General features: G+C 40.3%; 1 protein-coding gene across 1 annotated transcript in view; it reads right to left on the bottom strand.

The window, feature by feature from the left end:
* RTN1 (reticulon 1) overlaps positions 1-1,437 on the bottom strand; it is a 280,433-nt gene extending 278,996 nt beyond the window's left edge. The window contains exon 1 of the mRNA XM_050797790.1: positions 985-1,437. Within this exon, the coding sequence (XP_050653747.1) occupies positions 985-1,225 (241 nt within the window). The 5' untranslated portion in view covers positions 1,226-1,437. The remainder of the gene's footprint in view (positions 1-984) is intronic.
* Positions 1,438-18,556: the final 17,119 nt, after the last annotated feature.

The raw sequence follows: 18,556 nt of genomic DNA, 5'->3' as shown, positions 1-18,556 counted from the left end.
TTCCTCTCTCTGGAAACAGCGTTAACCAGGCCGGCAGCCTCAAAGCACGCTTCCTGGATTCTTTGACCAGGATGCGCCAGGGGCCTGGCCTCCCGTTGGACACTGGCGCGCTCAAACTTCGAATAGGGCGTCAGGCGAAGAAAGGCCAAACCCAGGGAAATTTCCTGGGGGGAGACGGGGGGGCGGGGCGGGCGGGTCAGACTGCTGGTAAACTGTGCTACGTCCACTCACCACCACCCAAGCCCTACAACCCACAGCCAGGTCCGCCGCATTTCGGACTTCCAAGTTTCAACGCTCCCTGCAAGGTGGGGCCATCCGGGCAGCGACGAAATACAGGTTTTGGGCGGGGGCAGCCACAGCACCCTTGCAAAGCTGTGCCTTCCGAATTAGGGACAAACTCCCTGGGATTTGTTTTATGCGGGGGAAAAGGAGAAGGGATGTGGGGGGAGTAGGGTATGGTGGCGATTGGTGGAGGGCAAGTGTAAGGGGCAGTTACAGCCACATCTCTGCCCTGGACAGAGCCGGGTCCAGGGGCCGCGGGCCTGCCTGCCGCTGGGTTGTCAGCATCTCCTGTAGCCGGCGCGCACACCGCGCGCAAACACGCCCCCCAAAATCCCCACAACCTGTCAAACGGGCCCTACAGCTCGGAGCCCCCTGGCAGGAAGGAGAAACTTGTACCCAGACTCGCCAACAGTCAGAATGCTGCGGTTTGTCGATGAGAACAATTTTTAAAGCGGAAATAATCATGATAATGAAATAAAAGGATCAAAAGCATCTTGACTACTTCTGAGCCTTTGGGAAAAATAAAATTGTTGTTTTCTACCAGCCCGCGAATATTCCCAGTCGCCCGTGGCGACGCGGGGGTGGGGTTGGCGCTCAAGGCAGAAAGCGCGAGGCAGGTGCCCAGGAGAGCCGCGCAGAAGGGGACTGACTGGGGGGCCCGGGTCCCCGACGCCATTTGAGGGGCAGCGGCGCCCGCCTTACCTGTGGATGCAGTTTCCATGGCAACGGGCGACTGCCGGGCGGCGCCCGAGCCGGGTTCCCGCGGCGCCGCTTCCCGGGCCCTGGCGCCCAACCCCGGGCTGGGCTCCCCAGCCTGCGGCGCTGGCGTGGCCCCTTTCGGCGTCACCGCTTCGTCCTCCCCCTCCCCCCGGTCCCTGAGCCACTGGGACCCGGGGCCGGCCAGCGGCAGCAGCTCGTCCTGCGGATCCGGCGGCGCGGCCATGGCTGGCGGTCCCCCGGCGCGGCGACGGCGGCTTGGCTGGGCCGAGGCTCGGTGGCTGCGCGGGCGCTCCCTGCTGCTGTCCCCGGAGGGACTCGGCGCTCGGGGAAGCTGCGGTGTCTCAGCGCCACCGCCGCCTCTGCTGCAACTCCGCCGAGCCGCTGCCTGCCGTTCTTCCCGCTTCAGCTCCTCCTTCTCCCCCCTCCTCTTCCTCCGGCCCCGCCGCGGCCGCTGCCTGCGCTCCTCCTCCTACTCCAGTCGCTGCTGCCGCCGCCGCTTCGCTACTCCCAAGCCTGTTATTACGCAGGTGAAAATGGCCTGCTTGGTCCGGGTCCTCCTGGGCACGTCAGCCCCCAACCTGCAAATGGCAGGCCCGGGTTAGGGGATGTGCCAAATCCACTCGAATCTTCCTCTCGTTTGGGGAGGAATAAAAAGGAAGAACCAGCAGGTAGAAGCAGCCACCAGCAGCGTCGCCTTCCCAACTCAGAAAGTTAAGCCCCGACTGGTGTCCTGGGTCCCGAGGCAAAGAGGAAAAACTAGAGAACTCAGGGCCACAGTTCTGAGAGTGAGCAGTATGAGTTGTGGAGGGGACACAGGTCTGAGCGGGGAAGGGGTGGAGATGGATTCTGATGGCAGATGGAGACCAGGGAAGCTGCAACCCCGAGGTTAAATCCTGCGTTTCCAGAATGGGCCTGAAAATAGTGGAGTAAAGGAATGAGTTATCAGGACGGCCTCCAAAAAAAGCTTAACACATCTCACCCTGACCAGCCCTGAGTGCAAACAGGATATCAATAGGCAGGACAAAAGCTGTACATTTCCTTTCAGAAACACTGAGCCAAGGCCATCCTAATCATACGTTGTCTCTGCAGTCTGTTGTATTTCAGAAGTTGGACATTCCATAAGCTTGCATCTTTTTCTTTACAGTTCACTGCGATAAAATGGAAGATAGCAAATAAACCCAAACTCAGAGGAGGAAAGTGACTTGCCTTATCATGTATTATGCCCATATGAAGACCCATCTTTTCAAATGTCTTGTTTTATTGGTTCCCCAGTTGTTTATATAATAATAAAATAATATGCCTTTAAAAACTAAGATTCACCACAACACACAGGGTGAAGGAATAGGTTTATCCACTGTTTCTTCTCTAGAAAAGGAGGGCGCAGACGGTACAGCACACTGTGAGACTGTGGGACTCTAGGCCACCATGCTTATCTTGAGGATTTCATACCTGTCCATTGGTATATTCAAAGGCCAACTTCAGGACCATTCAGGTGCTCCTCAATAATGCTAAAATGAAAAAGCCCAGATTCTGCCTAATCTTTTGTTCTGCTAGTGCACTAATGTTCAACAGATGACAATAAATTAGAGAAAAATCATTCACTAAACAATAAATATGGCTTCCTAAAGCCAGATATCCTGGAAATCTGATGGTCACCAAAATTTTACATTTTTTATATACTCAAAATTATCTCTCATGATGGAAATGTTCACTATCTAGATTGTGGTTATAGCTTCACAGGTGCATACATATGTCAAAACTTACTGTTTACTGTAAATATGAACAATTTAATGTGTTGTCAGTTATACCTCAATAAAGCTATAAAAATAATCTCATCCAAAAACAACAAAATAATTGGTTATCATGAATCATAAAGATTTTTAAATATCTTTCCATGGGAAAACAAGAGCGTATTTAAGAAACCGTTAAGTTGAAAAGCTTATTCCACTGCTGTCTTTCCGTGGAGCTTAATCCTGCCTTGTAATTAGAGGGCACTTATAAGCTTTTTTCAAATCTATTACTTAGTATTCCCTAAAGCTTCAGAAATACTAGATGGGAATTTATCATGGTTTTATTACTAATAACAAGACAAGAACATAGGCAATTCTAATGATATAACCTTAAAGTGGTTATTGATGAATACTAATATTTGAGAACTGCTATGCAAAGGAGTTACATACAAAATAATAGGAAGTATATTCTTTTGTTTCTCTGAGAAACATAAATGAAAGTCATCATTAAAAAACTAGGAGGCTTAAGCAAGCCTCTTTTTTCCTTATGATTAAATAGATAGGAAGTTTGGGGATATGATTCTAATTATTTGTCATATTTCTTTCATACTGCTCAATACTCTCATTGAGAACATGTGAAGGAAATAGCCAGTTAAATCTATTTAGAGTGTAGTTGTTAAAGGAAATTGACCATTATTGACAGCTCCATTTTGATAAAGTATTCTGTTTTACACTGCTGAAAAGAGATGACACAAGATTTCAGTGTTAGCAATTTTCATTACTAACTTTCCTTATTAGACTCCACCTTTGAATGTATACAAATTATCTATTTGGGGGAAGAAATTTTCAGGTTTATGCTATGACTTGAAATGACTTGCACCCCTCTGAACTGACAAAGCCTGACTAATTTGAAGATTTATGGGCAAAACACACAGTCGGCAATGGGATTCTGGGGCTTACAAGTTGCTCTAAGTTATGAATTACTCTAAAATGCTTTTGAGTGAGAAGAGTTGAGACAAAAGAACTGTCAGGTTTTGTTTTCAGCTTTTGTTTTCAGGAAAAGAAGTTTTGTTCATCATTTGAAAAGAAGGAATGAGGAGCGTTTATTTAGCACTAGCTTCTTAACTTAGTCCAAACCATGTATCATGGGGAAACAGGGTGTGGGGACATGCAGGAAGAGCGCCGCAAGTAACAAATTTTAACCAAGATGAAATTCTTTCCAGCCTCACTATTAAAGTTACTGAACATATCTACATCCCAGCTGTAACCTGGAGATTTTTTTTTTTTAGTTTTTGTGGGTAGGTACATAGTAGGTGTATATATTTATGGGGTATATGAGATATTTTAATACAGGCATACAATGGATAATAATCACATCATGGTAAATGAGGTATCCATCACCTCAAGCATTTCACCTTTCTTTGTGTTACAAACAATCCAATTATAATCTTTTTGTTGTTTTGAAATATAAAATAAATTATTGTTGACTGTAGGCACCTTGTTGTGTTAGTGAATACTAGATCTTATTCACTCGTATCTAACTATATTTTTATATCTGCCATTAACTGTCTCACCTCCGTGCCCCTCAGGCCCCCACCAACCTCCCAGCACTATACTTCCTGGCCTCTGAGAAACATCCTTCTACTCTCTATCTCCATGAATTCAACGGTTTTAATTTTAATTTACCACAAGTAAGTGAGAACATAAGAAGTTTGTCTTTCTGTGCCTGGCTTATATCACTTAACAAATGTCCTCCAGTTCCATCCATGTTGTGCAAATGACAAGATCTCATTCTTTTTTATGAATGAGATCATAAAAATGATATTGAGCACCTTTTTAATGATATTGAGCACCTTTTCATATGTCTGTTTGGTATTTATTTGTATGTCTTCTTTTGAGTAATGTCTATTTAGATATTTTGCCCATTTTTATATTTTTTCTTATAGAGTTATTTGAGCTCTTATATATTATGGTTATTAATCCCTTGTCAGATGGATAATTTGCAATTTTTTTCTCTTATTCTGTGTGTTGTCTCTTCACTTTGTTGTTTCTTTTGCTGTGCAGAAGATTTTTAACTTGATGTGATCCTATTTGTCCACATATGAATAATAGTCCATTGTGTATATGTACCACATTTTCTTTATCCATTTGTCTCTTGATGAACACATGAGTTACTTGCAAATCTTGGCTAGTGTGACTAACATAGTGATGCGATAAACATTGGAGTGCAGATAGCTCTTCAATATACTTTTGCCTTCTTTTGGGTATATACCCAACAAACAAACAAAAACAGGAAAACATTGAAGCACTGGGGGAACTCTCCAGGATATTGGTCTGGGCAAAGATTTCTAGAGTAATAACCCACAGGCACAGGCAACCAAAGCAAAAATGGACAAGTGGCGGTGGCTCACGCCTGTAATCCCAGCACTTTGGGAGGCTGAGGCGGGCAGCTCACAAGGTCAGGAGATCGAGATCACCCTGGCTAACACGGTGAAACCCCGTCTCTACTAAAAATACAAAATATTAGCCAGGCATGGTGGTGGGTGCCTGTAGTCCCAGCTACTCAGGAGGCTGAGGCAGGAGAATGGTGTGAACCTGGGAGGCAGAGCTTGCAGTGAGCCGAGGTTGCACCACAGCACTCCAGCCTGGGGGACAGAGTGAGACTCCATCTCAAAAAAAAAAAAAAAAGGAAATGCTACTGATTTTGTATGTTGATATTGTATCCTGCAACTTTACGGAATTTGTTTATCAATTCTCAGAGTTTTCTGGTGGAGAATTTACATTTTTTCAAATATAAGATCATATCATCTGCAAAACAGGGATAATTTGACAACTTCTGTTCCAGTTTGGATGCCCTTTATTTCTTTCTCTTATCTGATTGCTCCAGCAAAGACTTCCAGTACTATGTTGAATAGCAGTGGTGAAAGTGGACATCATTGTAATGTTTCAGATCTTGGGGAAGAGGCTCTCAGTTTTCACCCAATTCAGTATGATACTAGTTTTGGGTCTGTCATATATGGCTTTTATTGTGTTGAGGTATGTTCCTTCAATATCCAGTTTCTTGAGAGTTTTTACCACAAAGGGATGTTGAATTGTTGAATTTTACCAAATGCTTTTTCAGTATCAACTGAAATGATCATATGGTATTTGCCCTTCATTCTGTTGATACAATGTGCTGCACTGATTGATTTGCATATGTTTAACCATCCTTGCATCTGTGAGATAAATCCCACTTGGTCATGATTAATGATCTTTTTAACATGTTGTTGAATTCAGTTTGCTAGTATTTTGTTTATGATTTTTACATCAATGTTCATCAGGGATATTGGCCTGTAGTTTTCTTAATTTGATATGTCTTTGTTTGGTTCGGATATCAAGGTAATACTAGCCAGGCAGAATGAGTTTGGAAGTATTCCCTCCTCTTCTATTTTTTGTAATAGTATGAGGTTTAGTATTAGTTCTTCTTTAAATGTTTGGTAAAATTCAGCAATGAATGCATCAGGCTTTTCTTGCTTGGAGACTTTTATTACAACTTTGATCTCATTACTTGTTATTAGTTTATTCATGTTTAGATTTCTTTATGGTTCAGTCTTGGTAGGTTGTATGTGTCTATGAATTTATCCATTTCTTTTAGATTTTCTAATTAATTGCCATATAGTTGCTCATAGTAGTCTCTAATGTTCCTTTGCATTTCTGAGGTATCAGTTATAATGTTTCCTTTTGCATCTCTGATTTATTTGGTCTTCTCTCTTTTTTATTAGTCTGTCTAAAGCTTTGTCAATTTATCTTTTCAAAAAAACCCAACTTTTCATTTCATTTATTTTTGTTTGTTTGTTTCCATTTCATTTATTTCTGCTCTGATATTTGTTATTTCTTCTACTAACTTTGGGTTTGATCTGCTCTTGGTTTTCTAATTCTTTAAGATGCATTATTATGTGGCTCATTTGAAGTTTTTCTAGTTTTTTGATGTACGGCTTATTGCATAAACTTTCCTCTTATACTGCTTTCAGTGTATTCCATAGGTTTTGGTACATTGTGTTTCCATTTTCATGTAGTTTAAGACATTTTTTTCATTCTGAATTTAAATAAAGAAATTAGAAGAAATCATTGACATGATTTCAATTTTTTTGAAATTTTAGAGACTTGTTTTGTGGCTTAACATATGGTCTATTCTTGAGAATGATCTATATGCTAAGAAGAAGAATGTATATTTTACAGCCATTTGTTAAATATTCTGTAAATATCTATTAGGTCTATAGTGCAGATAAAGTCTAATATTTCTTTTGTGATTATCTATCTATATGTTCTGTCCAATGCTGAAAGTGGAGTGTTCATGTCTAGAGCTATTATTGTATTGCGGTTTGTCCCTCTCTTTAGCTCAATTAATATTTGCTATATATATTTGGGTGCAGTGTTGGGTGTAAATATATTTATAATTGTTATATCCCCTTGCCAAATTAACTCCTTTATCATTATATAATGATCTTCTTTGTCTCTTTTTATAGTTACCATGTTTAAATTTGTTTTATCTGGTATAAGTATAGCTTCTGCTTTTTTTTTTGTTTCCATTCACATAAAATACCTTTCTTTGTCCCTTCGCTTTCAGTCTATGTAGTTCTTTATAGGGGAAGTGTTTCTTGTAGGCAACAGATTATTGGGTCTTGGGTTTTAATCCATTCAACCACTGTATTGAAGTGGTTTTGATTGGAGAGTTTAGTTCATTTACTTTCAGTGTTATTAGTGATAAGTAAGAACTTACTCCCGCATTTTATTTGTTTTCTGCTTGTTTTGTGGTCTTTTCTTCCTTCCTTCCTGTCTTCCATTCAGTGAAGGTGGCTTTCTCAGGTGGTATGCCTTAAATTCTTGCTTTTGTTTGTGTGTGTTATGTGTTTTTAGATTTGAGGTTACCATGAAGCTTGTGAATACTATCTTATAACCCATTATTTTTAACCAATGAAAATCTAACACTGATTATGTAAACAGACAAGCGAGGAGAAAACTAACAGAAACTATATTTTAACTTCATCCCCCTGCTTTTTAACTTTTTGTTGTTTCTATTTATATCTTATTGTACTGACTAGGTCTTGAAAACTTATTGTAATTATTTTTTATTGGTTTATCTTTTAGTATCTGCACTCAAGATATGAGTAGTTTACACACCACAAATATAGGGTTACAATATTCTGTGTTTTTCTGTGTACTTACTACTACCAGTGAGTATTGTACCTTCAGTTGACTTTTTTCAAATTAAAGAACTTCCTTTAGCATTTCTTCTAGGACAGGTCTGGTGTTGATGAAATACCTCAGCTTTTGTTTTTTTCTGGGAACATTTGTATTTCTCCTTTATGTCTGAAGGATATTTTTGCTGGATATACTATTCTAGGATAAAAGCTGTTTTACCTTCAGCACTTTAAATATGTCTTGCCACTCTTTCCTAGCCTGTAAGATTTTCACTGAGAAGTCTAATGCCAGATGTATTGGAACTCTTTTGCATGTTATTTTTTTTCTCTTGCTGCTCTTACGATCCTATATCCTTGACCTTTGGGAGTTTGGTTATTAAATGTCTTGAGGCAGTCTTATTTGGGTCAAATCTGCTTGGTGTTCTATAATCTTCTTGTACTTGAATATTGATATCTTTCTCTAAATTTGGGAAGTTCTCTGTTATTACCTCTTTGAATAAATTTTCTACCCCTATCTCTCTCTCTATCTCCTCCTTAAGGCCAATAACTCTTAGATTTGTCCTTTTGAGGCTATTTTCTAGATCTTGTAGGCATGTTTCATTCTTTTTATTATTTCTTCTCTTGTCTTCTCTGTGTATTTTCAAACAGCCCATCTTCAAACTCACTAATTGTTTCTTCTGCTTGATCAGTTCTGTTGTTGAGAGACTCTGATGTACTCTTCAGTATGTCAATTATGTTTTCTGCTCCAGAATTTCTACTTTTTAAAGTTTGTTTCAATGACTTTGTTAAACTTGTCTGATAGAATTCTGAATTCTTTCTCTGTGTTACTTTGAATTTTGTTGAGCTTCCTCAAAACAGCTATTCTAAATTCTCTGTCTGAAAGACTGCACATCTCTGTCTCTCCAAGGTTGGTCACTGGTGACTTATTTAGTTCATCTCAGCTCATGGATTGTCCTGATGCTTGTGGATGTATGTTGTTTTGAAACTGAAGAGTTAAATATTTATATTCACAGTCTGGGCTTGTTTGTACCCATCCTTCTTGGGAAGACTTTCCAGGTATTCAGAGGGACTTAGGCATTGTAATCTAAGTCTTTGGTCACTGCAGCCATATCTGCATTAGGAGGCACCCCAAACCCAGTAATGCTATGGCTCTTGCAGACTCATAGATATACTGCCTTGCTGAACTTGGGTCAGATCTGAGAGAAGTCCGTGGATTACCAAGGAGATACTCTTATTGTCTTCCCTTACTTTACAGAGTCTCTCTCTCTGTGATGAGATGCCTGGAGCTGGGAGAGGGGTGATAAAAGCACCCTGTGGTCATCACCACTGGGATTGTACTGGATCAGACTTGAAGTCAGCACAACACTGTCTCTTGCCTAAGGCCTGCAGTGACCACCACTTGGCTACCACCTATGTTCACTCAAGGACCAACGGCTCTACAATCAGCAGGTGGCAAATCCAGCCAGGCTTGTGCCCTTTCCTTCAGGGCAGTAAGCTCCCCCAGTCCTGGAAAGGTCCAGAGATGTCATCTGGGAGCCAGGGCCTGGAGTTGGGATCCTTAGGAATCTACCCAGTGCTCTATTCTGCTGCACATAAGGTGGCTCCCAAGCTGCAAGAAAAAGCCCTTTCCACTCTTCCTTACCCTTTCCTCAAGCAGAGGAGACCCTCCCCATGGCCATCACCACCAGTGGCCCATGGCAAGTACTGCCTGGCTACCACCTGTGTTCACTGAAGGTCCAAGGGCTCTTAGTTCAGTCTGAGGTGAATGCTGCCAGTACTGAGTCTATCCCTTCAGGGAAGTGGGCGCTCCTGTGGCTTAGGGTATGTCCCAAAGTACCATACAGAAAACAAGGCCTAGAGGCAGGAACCCCAGGAGATATTTGGTGCTCTACCCCATTGTGGTCAAGCTGGTACCCGAGCTGGTACCAAAGCTGCAAGACAAAATCCCCTTTTCCCTCTTCTTTCCTCATGCAGAAGCAGTCTCTCCCTATGGCCACAGCAGCTTGGAATATGCTGGATCACACCTGAAGCCAGCATAGCTCTGAGTTTCACCCGAGGCCCATAGTGACTACTACCTGGATACCACTGATGACTATTCAGGACCAAGGGCTTTTTAGTCAGCAAATGATAAATCCTGCCAGGATTGGGTTCTTCCCCTCAAGGCAGTGAGTTCCCTTCTGGCCCAAGGTGTGTCTAGAAATGTTGTCCAGGAGTTAGGACCTGGAACTGGGGCCTCAGGACTCTGCCTGATGCCTTATTCTACTGTTGCTGAGCTGGTATCCACGTTGCAAGACAAAGTCCTCTTTACTCTCCATTTTCTCTTCAAGCAGAGGGAAGGAGTCTCTCCTAGAGCTGCAAACCATGCTGCCTAGGATTGGAGAAAGGGTGATGTAAGCCATCCCTTGGCCACCCCGGCTTGTGTCTCACTGGGTCATATGCATCTGAGCCCTGCACAGCACTAGGACTTGCCCAGAAACTGCAAGTCCTTGTGGCCTAGGCTGCCTTTCAAATTTATTCAGGATCCCAGAGCTCTTTAGTGCATGGTGGCAGGGCTTCCTAGACCTCAGGTTCTGACCACTGGGATGGACGATTCACCTCTGGCTAGGGCTGGCCTAAATACTTCCTCCATGGGCCCTGGCTAAATTCTTCCCCAGGTTGCTTTCTGCTGTGACAGGGCAGCAGTGAGTTCCAAAGCAAAGTTCCACAATCACTGTGCTGTCTCTCCTAAATGCAAAGATTCTCTCTCTACACCATGTGGCCACTCCAAGGGAATTGGGGAGAGTTGGTGTAGGCAATTCGAGACTGTCATTCCTGCCCTCTTCAGAGCCTCTTTCCCTAATATCATGTTAACAGCAGGTACTGTGGTCACTCACCTGATTTTTGGTTCTTATAAAGTTGCTTTTTTATATGGATAGTTGTTCAACGTGGTGTTCCTGTGGGAGGTGCAAGAATCGCTGGAGGCTTCTATTCTGCCATCTTGCTCTGCCTTGTCTCCCTGGAGATTTTATTTACTTATTTGTTTGTTTGTTTGTTTGTTTTGAGATGGAGTCTCGCTCTGTTGCCAAGGCTAGAGCACAGTGGCGGAATTGCACTGCAACCTCCGCCTCCCAGGTTCAGACGATTCTCCTACCTCAGCCTCCTGAGCAGCTGGGATTACAGGCATGTGCCACCACACCTGGCTAATTTTTGTGTTTTTGGTAGAGGTGGGATTTCACCAGGTTGGCCAGGCTGGTCTCGAACTCCTGACTTCAAGTGATCCACCTGCCTCAGTCCCCCAAAGCGCTGGGATTACAGGCATGAGCCACCACCCCCAGCCTCTCCCTGGAGATTTTAACTGTACATTCTGCAGGGGCTTTAGGAGAGTACTAAATGGGTTGACATATTTAAAGCATATTATTAATTAAGATGATAATAGCACATGCCAAATCATTTCTAGGAAATGGCTTATAATGCTAAAAGTTCTACTTGGGTATTTACATTTGTTACAGACCAAAGAGTCAGTGGTAACCACTTCAGGCACTTAAAGCAAATTAGATGAGGAATGTTCCCCTATATTGAGTAACCACTGGACTGTTTCTACGTACAATTCCTATATTCCAAAAGGTAAACCTTATATAAAGACAAATATACTTTTAAAGTGATTTTAAGTAGTTGGGTCAAAAATATATACACATACATTTCAACTTTGAATAACCTATAACAGGAAAGGCAAACAGGGTTTGTTGACTAATTAGTAATGAATGCTGAGAGGGCTGTGTTAAGAAAGAATCTTGGGCCATATTCAGATTCCATAGATGTGTCTAGAAGGATAAGTAATAGCTACATTCAGGTAAGTGAAGGAGTCAAGCAACAACACATGCCAAATATTTTCCTTCTCTGGCTTATATTTAAGCTTATCAGCATCCAAGCTAAGGGCCTATTTTAGAACCTTTTAAGAGAGAATGCAATGGTGGAATCACTCCCGTGACTTAGCAAGATAAATGTTTGACTTAAGATGAAACTCATTCTGGTGCCTCAAATTTCTCTGAAATCAATCTATGTGGAGTTGGTTTAGGGCTTAATTTGTCTGTGTAGCATCCAAATCATTTTGTAACGTAGTTTTCACTTTCTACAACGTGTGGAAGCTCTTGAATTTGATACAGAAAAGAGTTCTCCATTTCCCAATGCAAGCAAAGAATATTTAGATTGACACTAATTTATAGAGGCTACAGGCTGGTGCATGAGACAGCTGTGTTTTCTCCAGGACATCACTACAGCACTCATAAATGCCACACAACACATTTGGAACACACCAAGCTCCTTCTGTCTATGGAGAGTGGCTGCTGTTATTTAATCTGCCATCTGAAGGGATAAAGCATAGATGTTTCTAATGTCCTCCAGCAGGGGGTGGGAAGAAGAAAGTTGGCCACTTTTCATTGAACCCAGTTTCCTCTTTCTTTACTTACTTGTACATTTCTGTAAAACTGTAAATATTTTTTATTTCTTTGGGCAAAAAAAAAAACATTAGGAAGTCTGTAATTTGAATTATCCATGCTTTGGGCTCACAATAAAAACGTCTAAGATATTCTGAGCTTGAGAAGCAGAACCAAAATAGATATGATAGAAGTAAATTGCTTATAAGTACTCCTTTGCAGTTTACAGAGTATATACACATATATATTGCATTTAACACATGCACTTTTCATTCATAATTTGATGAGACATATGGTGTCTCATGCTAATTTTAATTTTTATTTCCAATGAATTGGAAGCTTTTTCATGAGTTTGTTAATTTGTATTTTTAATAATGGTATTGCGATAACTTATATATTATACAATTTAAAGCATATACTTTAAATTTAATGATTTTTAGTATATTCTTAGAGTTATACAATCATCACCACCATTAATTTTAAAACATTTTCATCACTCCAAACTCATACCCATTAAGAGTCATTCTCTAACCTCAAAACCCCAAGTCCAGTCCTAGGCAATCACTAATCTACTCTCTGTCTCCATAGATGTGCCTACTGTGGACATTTCACATAAATGGGATCAGACAATTTATTTTTTCACTTATCATGATGTTTTCAAGGTTCATCCATGTTGTAACATGTATCAGTGTTCCCTTTCTTTTTACTGATGAATAATACTCCATTGTATGATTACACCACAATTTGTTTATTCACTCATGAATTGATGGACATTTAGGTTTTCCCACTTTTTGGATATTACAAACAATGCTGCTATGTATACATGAGTTTTTTGTGGGCATGTTTTCTTTTCTCTTGGGCATAAATCTAGGATAAGAATTGCTGTGTTGTATGGAGACCTCGTGTTTAACCATTTGAGGAACTGCCAGACTGTTTTCCAAATCAATTGTACCATTTAAAAATCCCACTGTTAGTGTATGAAGGTTCTAATTATTCCACCTCCTTGCCAACACTTGTTATTTTCTGTCTTTTTAAAGATAACTTAGTGGGTGTGAAGTAGTATCTATTGTGGTTTTGATTTGCATTTCCCTGACTACTAATGATTTGAGTATCTCTTCATGTTCTTTTTCACCATTTGTATATTTTCTTTGGAGAAATGTCTATTCTCCAAAGGTACTTTGCCTATTTTTAAATTGACTTGTCTTTGTATTATTGAGTTATAAAAGGTTTTTTAAAATATATATTCTGGATATAAATTCCTTAGCAGATACATGATTTGCAATTTCTTTCTCATTCTGTGGACTGTCTTTTCATTTTCTTGATGGTGTCCTTTGGAGCACAAGACTGTTTAATTTTTTATGAAGTCTCACTTACCTATTTTCTCTTTTGTTGCTTATAGACTTGGTGTCATATCTTTAAAAAATTGCCTAATCTCACCAACGTTTAGGATTTTCGCCCAGGCTGGAATGCAGTGGCCGGATCTCAGCTCACTGCAAGCTCCGCCTCCCGGGTTTACGCCATTCTCCTGCCTCAGCCTCCCGAGTAGCTGGGATTACAGGCGCCCGCCACCTCGCCCGGCTAGTTTTTTGTATTTTTTAGTAGAGACGGGGTTTCACCGGGTTAGCCAGGATGGTCTCGATCTCCTGACCTCGTGATCCGCCCGTCTCGGCGGGATTACAGGCTTGAGCCACCTGTGGGATTACAGGCTTGAGCCACCGCGCCCGGCCCGAGTTTTGTAGTTTTAAGTCTACATTTAGGCCTTTGATCCATTTTTAATTAATTCATGTATATCATGTGGGTAATTTGTCTTTCTTACTTTGTGAGTTGCCTTTTGTGTTCTATGCTTACTGTCCCAATCAAGCATTATTTTCCTCTTATATTTTTAAAGGTTCTTTGTATTGAATATTGGCATTTATGTTGCAAATATTTTTCATATTTTATTGCTCAGGGATAAGAAAAGCTAGATTCTTATCAGAAAAATTCAGAGACTTCTCCAAAGTCACATGCTTAATATACCTGTTACTAAAGTCTAAGTCTTCTGGCTATGTCTCATGATCCCAATTTAAAAATCTTGAACTATTGTAATCACTTTTTCAGTTTTTATGCAGTATGCCATTAACAAGAGCCTACCTTAGCAAAGCTCACAATAAACTACAAAGATAGTCAAGATTTGTGATCACAGGCCATATCCAAAGTATGCAGAATTTAAAGCAAAACACCAGCATCAAGACCAGGGATAGAAACAATACCGATGTCCTGTGTGGCAGGCAGAACCCTGGGCAGTTCTGAGTTAACATGGGAAAAAAAAAACAGTTTTCATCTAACTTTAAACTGCAGTAGTTGAAACCTCAAACTGGTAGTTAAAATCTCATACTTTATGGGGTTAATTCCAATTTAAAGGGCTCTAACCTTATTTATACAGCTCCAGCCTCTCCAGGGGAAAATGCCATACCATCGTCTAAGAGTTCATAGTCTTTGTCAAGTGACATGGCCTCTCTCATCTTTGAGCCTAACAAATATGATAGAAACTCCTAGGTCCCTAGAGCTTCTTTGGAGTTAGGCCAGTCCAAAGTATAATTGTTTTCTTTCTCCTCTTTCTTGGATCCCTTTATCCATAAGGCTGCCTTTCCATCCACATTTAGAGACTGGACTGTAAATGGGGACCTGAAACAATACTTGGTTGAAGCTTAAGTTTAGAGTGCCAATGAAAGCTGGGGTAAATACTGATATAAAAGGGCAGAGTCAAGATGTATTTATAATTCCATTTGCACCATAATACATACGGAATATATTATAACTTGGCCACTGGTATCATAGAGCAGATAGGACCACTCAAACTCTGTGCTTGTATGCCCTTATGAGTTGTACTGAATAGTTGGTCATCTGTCCCACAGTGGCCCTATCTGGTTACAGGTATAAGACAGTGATAAATCAGGATAAGCCTATCACAAGTGGGAAAACAGCCTCTGTGAAAGTCCTGATGGTAGCAGAAAGTTCCAAACAAAAGTCTTTAGCATGAAGATAGTCCAGGAGACATAGCACAGTCAGTAATAAGCAGAAACACTTTGGGTCTGTTTCATTTAATTTGAAGAAATAAAAAGGAAAGAGAACCTTGAACTTTGTCTCTTTGAAATGGGCACAGCATATTAGAACCTCAGTCCAGAAGCTAGCTTTCTGTTTCGAAAGTGCTAGGCCAGCTATGTAGGGAAACAATTGATCTGCAGGAACAGCTAGATGACCCTCTGGAATAATATTGTTTTTAAACAGTCATGGCTTCCTGTGCAACTTAGTTTTGGGGACTTTAGAAGGATCTCTGTGCCAAATGTTGCCCCTACTCTAGCCTGTCATTTGTCATGGAAATTAACATTTTGACTTTATAGATTTGGTAGATTGGTACTGTTATAAATGGCAGGCTGCTCAGGAAAGGTAACTCAGCATTCATAGTATTAATATCTCATAGTAAATTATCAGGCAGCTGTACTAAGCTGTGTTTAGATTTTGGTAAGGGGAGGAGGCTATATCCAAAGGACTTCACACACTGCAAGAAAAACAGTCTGGGAAACTGCAATCACAAGCCCTTGAGAGCCAGAGGAAAATGTTTCAACTTCCTCAGGGCTGAATACATTTTGACAAACTGTAAACATGCTCAATAATCCTTGAAGACTGTAATAGGGTAACAGAAGTTATCTCTAGGTTGTGAATAAGTTTATTTAAACTTTTCCTTCTTTCTTGAATTCTTGAAGAAAAAATAAATTACACTAAAGATGTCTCAATCAGCCAGCATTCTTTAAATATGAATACATTTTGCTTATAAATTATACCTGTAAGGTCATCTTAGACATCAAGAATCAATTCATGAAAGGAACACTACTGTCTGTCAGTAAGCCAATGACAATAAAGATTACGCATTTGACTACGTCAAGAAAACCCCATTTATACCTTTTAATGAGAAATGCAGCTCTAGTGCCTAAATTTAAATTCTACTACTTGAAAACAAAACATGAAACTACATGCGTAATAGATTACCAAATAAATTTTTTAAGGCAACAGGTTTGTAAGATTTGTAATCAAATGGTAGACTACTTATAATCTGATGATATTGTTCTTTTGGGATGTTCAGCTATGAAACTGTAACTTCCTAACAACTGTAGATCAAGTTTCTTGAACAGTTCCAGCAACACAATTGCCATTTGATCATATTCATAAATTTATTGGATATCTCCTCTGTTAGTCAGCTTAGGATAGCCTATGCTGCAGTAACATATTAACACTGAGATTTCAGTGGCTTAACATAATGGAATTTTTCACTTAGACTCACATCTAGTAAAGTTCAGGGGGAGCTCTGATCCACAGGGGCAATAAGGGACTCAGGCTTATAGAAACTCCACCAACTTGTAGACAGGCCATCTGGAACACACAGTGTTGTAGAAGGGAAAGAGGGATGAAAGAGTGGATAATTCTCCTCTGTTCCAAAATACCTCAAACTGGAAGTGTTACACATAACTTTTATAAAGTACTCATCAAGACTAATCATGTGCCCTGAATTGAACAGCAAGGAATGCTGGGGAATTAAGTAAGTTTGTGTAATATTTGGTGAGTCTTATCAACTTTGTTCAAATATTTACACAAGACACTTTGGGAATACAAAAATGAATCAGAGTCTGAACCATTTTCAAGATGTTTACAGTGAAACCATGGAGATAAAATGTGTCTGTAAATAATTGAAATGCAAATTAGAAAGTTATAAGAATTAGGAAAAACTCAGAGAAAAAGTGCAATGGCAGGTCAGAAACTATAGAGATTACTGCCACCTAAAGACATCAAGAAAACCTTCATGGGATGAGAGGTATCAGATTAGGTTTTGAATGATGTAGGATTTGTACATAAGGAGTTGATGAATAGAGCTCACTCTGGTCTAAAGGAACAGCAAAGGCATGGGAGAGAGAAATTCTGAGGCATTTACAGAGAAGAGTAGGTCAGTCTATTTTTTTCTACAGCAAAGGGTATGCAAAGTGGGAAATAAAAATAGAAAAATCTGTTGGGTCAAATGTGAAGAATCTAGGATGCTAGATTAGGGTGTTTGACTTGTTTGTGGAGAAGAGTTTAAATGAGAGATATGACAGATATTATTTGGAAATTGATAGAATCAATTAATTAAAATGGATTGGAGGAAAAGAAAACTAATGGTAAGGAGGTCAGCTAGCAGGCTACTTGAAGTTATTTTTGATGAAGTTCATTGGGAAAGAAGAAATAATAATCAAAAGGAGAGATAAATATTAGGAATATTTCAATCAACAGAACTTGGTACCTGACTGAATTCAGGAAGAGTAAATCTTGACCCAAAGGTCTAGAATTTAGAAGACTAGGAGTTCATAAATATTATTAACATAAATAAAAAACATGAAGAGAAACTGGTTGTAGAAAAATAATGAGTGTATGTTTATCCATGTAGAACTTAATGCAGATGAGATGCTTAGGTGCAAGTAGCTAGCTGGCCACTAGAAATGTGAAAGGGAGAAAAGGGAGATCAATGTCAAAGCTGGTAATTCAGATTTAGGAGTCACCTGGGTAGAGAAAAGAATCCAAATCATAAAATTAGATGAGTCTGCCAAAGAAAAGACAGTACAGATAGAGCTGAGAAGTAGACCAATAACATATCCTTATAAAAATACATATTTAAAGATCCAAAGAAAAAGAAGAAAGAAAACACACCCAAAGAAGCAGGAGGAAGGCACAACGAGGGGAGGAGTTTTAAAAGTGGGCATGTTCAATAATGTTTAATGCCACAAAGAGCCTCATGAGCATCATGACTGATCAAAACCATTGACTGTAGCCTTTGGGGGTTGGGGAGTGTGGAGTGGGGAAAAGATGACACCTGCTTGAAGATCTAAAGGGGCAAAGTGGGTTTTTGGAAAGGGAGAGGAAAGTGTATAGCCTAAAGGGGTGAGGGTGAGAATACAATGGAAAGGGGAAAACTGTAGATTCAAGAAAGAGAGGAGATAATCGATGAAGCCAGTGGATAAGAGTGGAACAAGCACATGATTTTCCTCATCTCACGTACTCATCACCAAAAAGAAGCAGGTACCAACTCACTCCCTTTGTCCTTGCCTAGATCCTAAGCCATTTCATATGAATGAACACATTCTGATATGTTTCTGCCTTTCTTAGATCCTAGATTCTGACTCCTTCCCCATAGCTTTGAAAGCTCTCTGTGCAATAGATGCTTGATACT

Source organism: Macaca thibetana, chromosome 7, assembly GCF_024542745.1.
Source record: "Macaca thibetana thibetana isolate TM-01 chromosome 7, ASM2454274v1, whole genome shotgun sequence".
Classification (NCBI taxonomy): Eukaryota; Metazoa; Chordata; class Mammalia; order Primates; family Cercopithecidae; genus Macaca; species Macaca thibetana.
The sequence above is the reverse complement of the archived record's forward strand: the minus strand, read 5'-3'. Positions and strand labels throughout refer to the sequence as shown.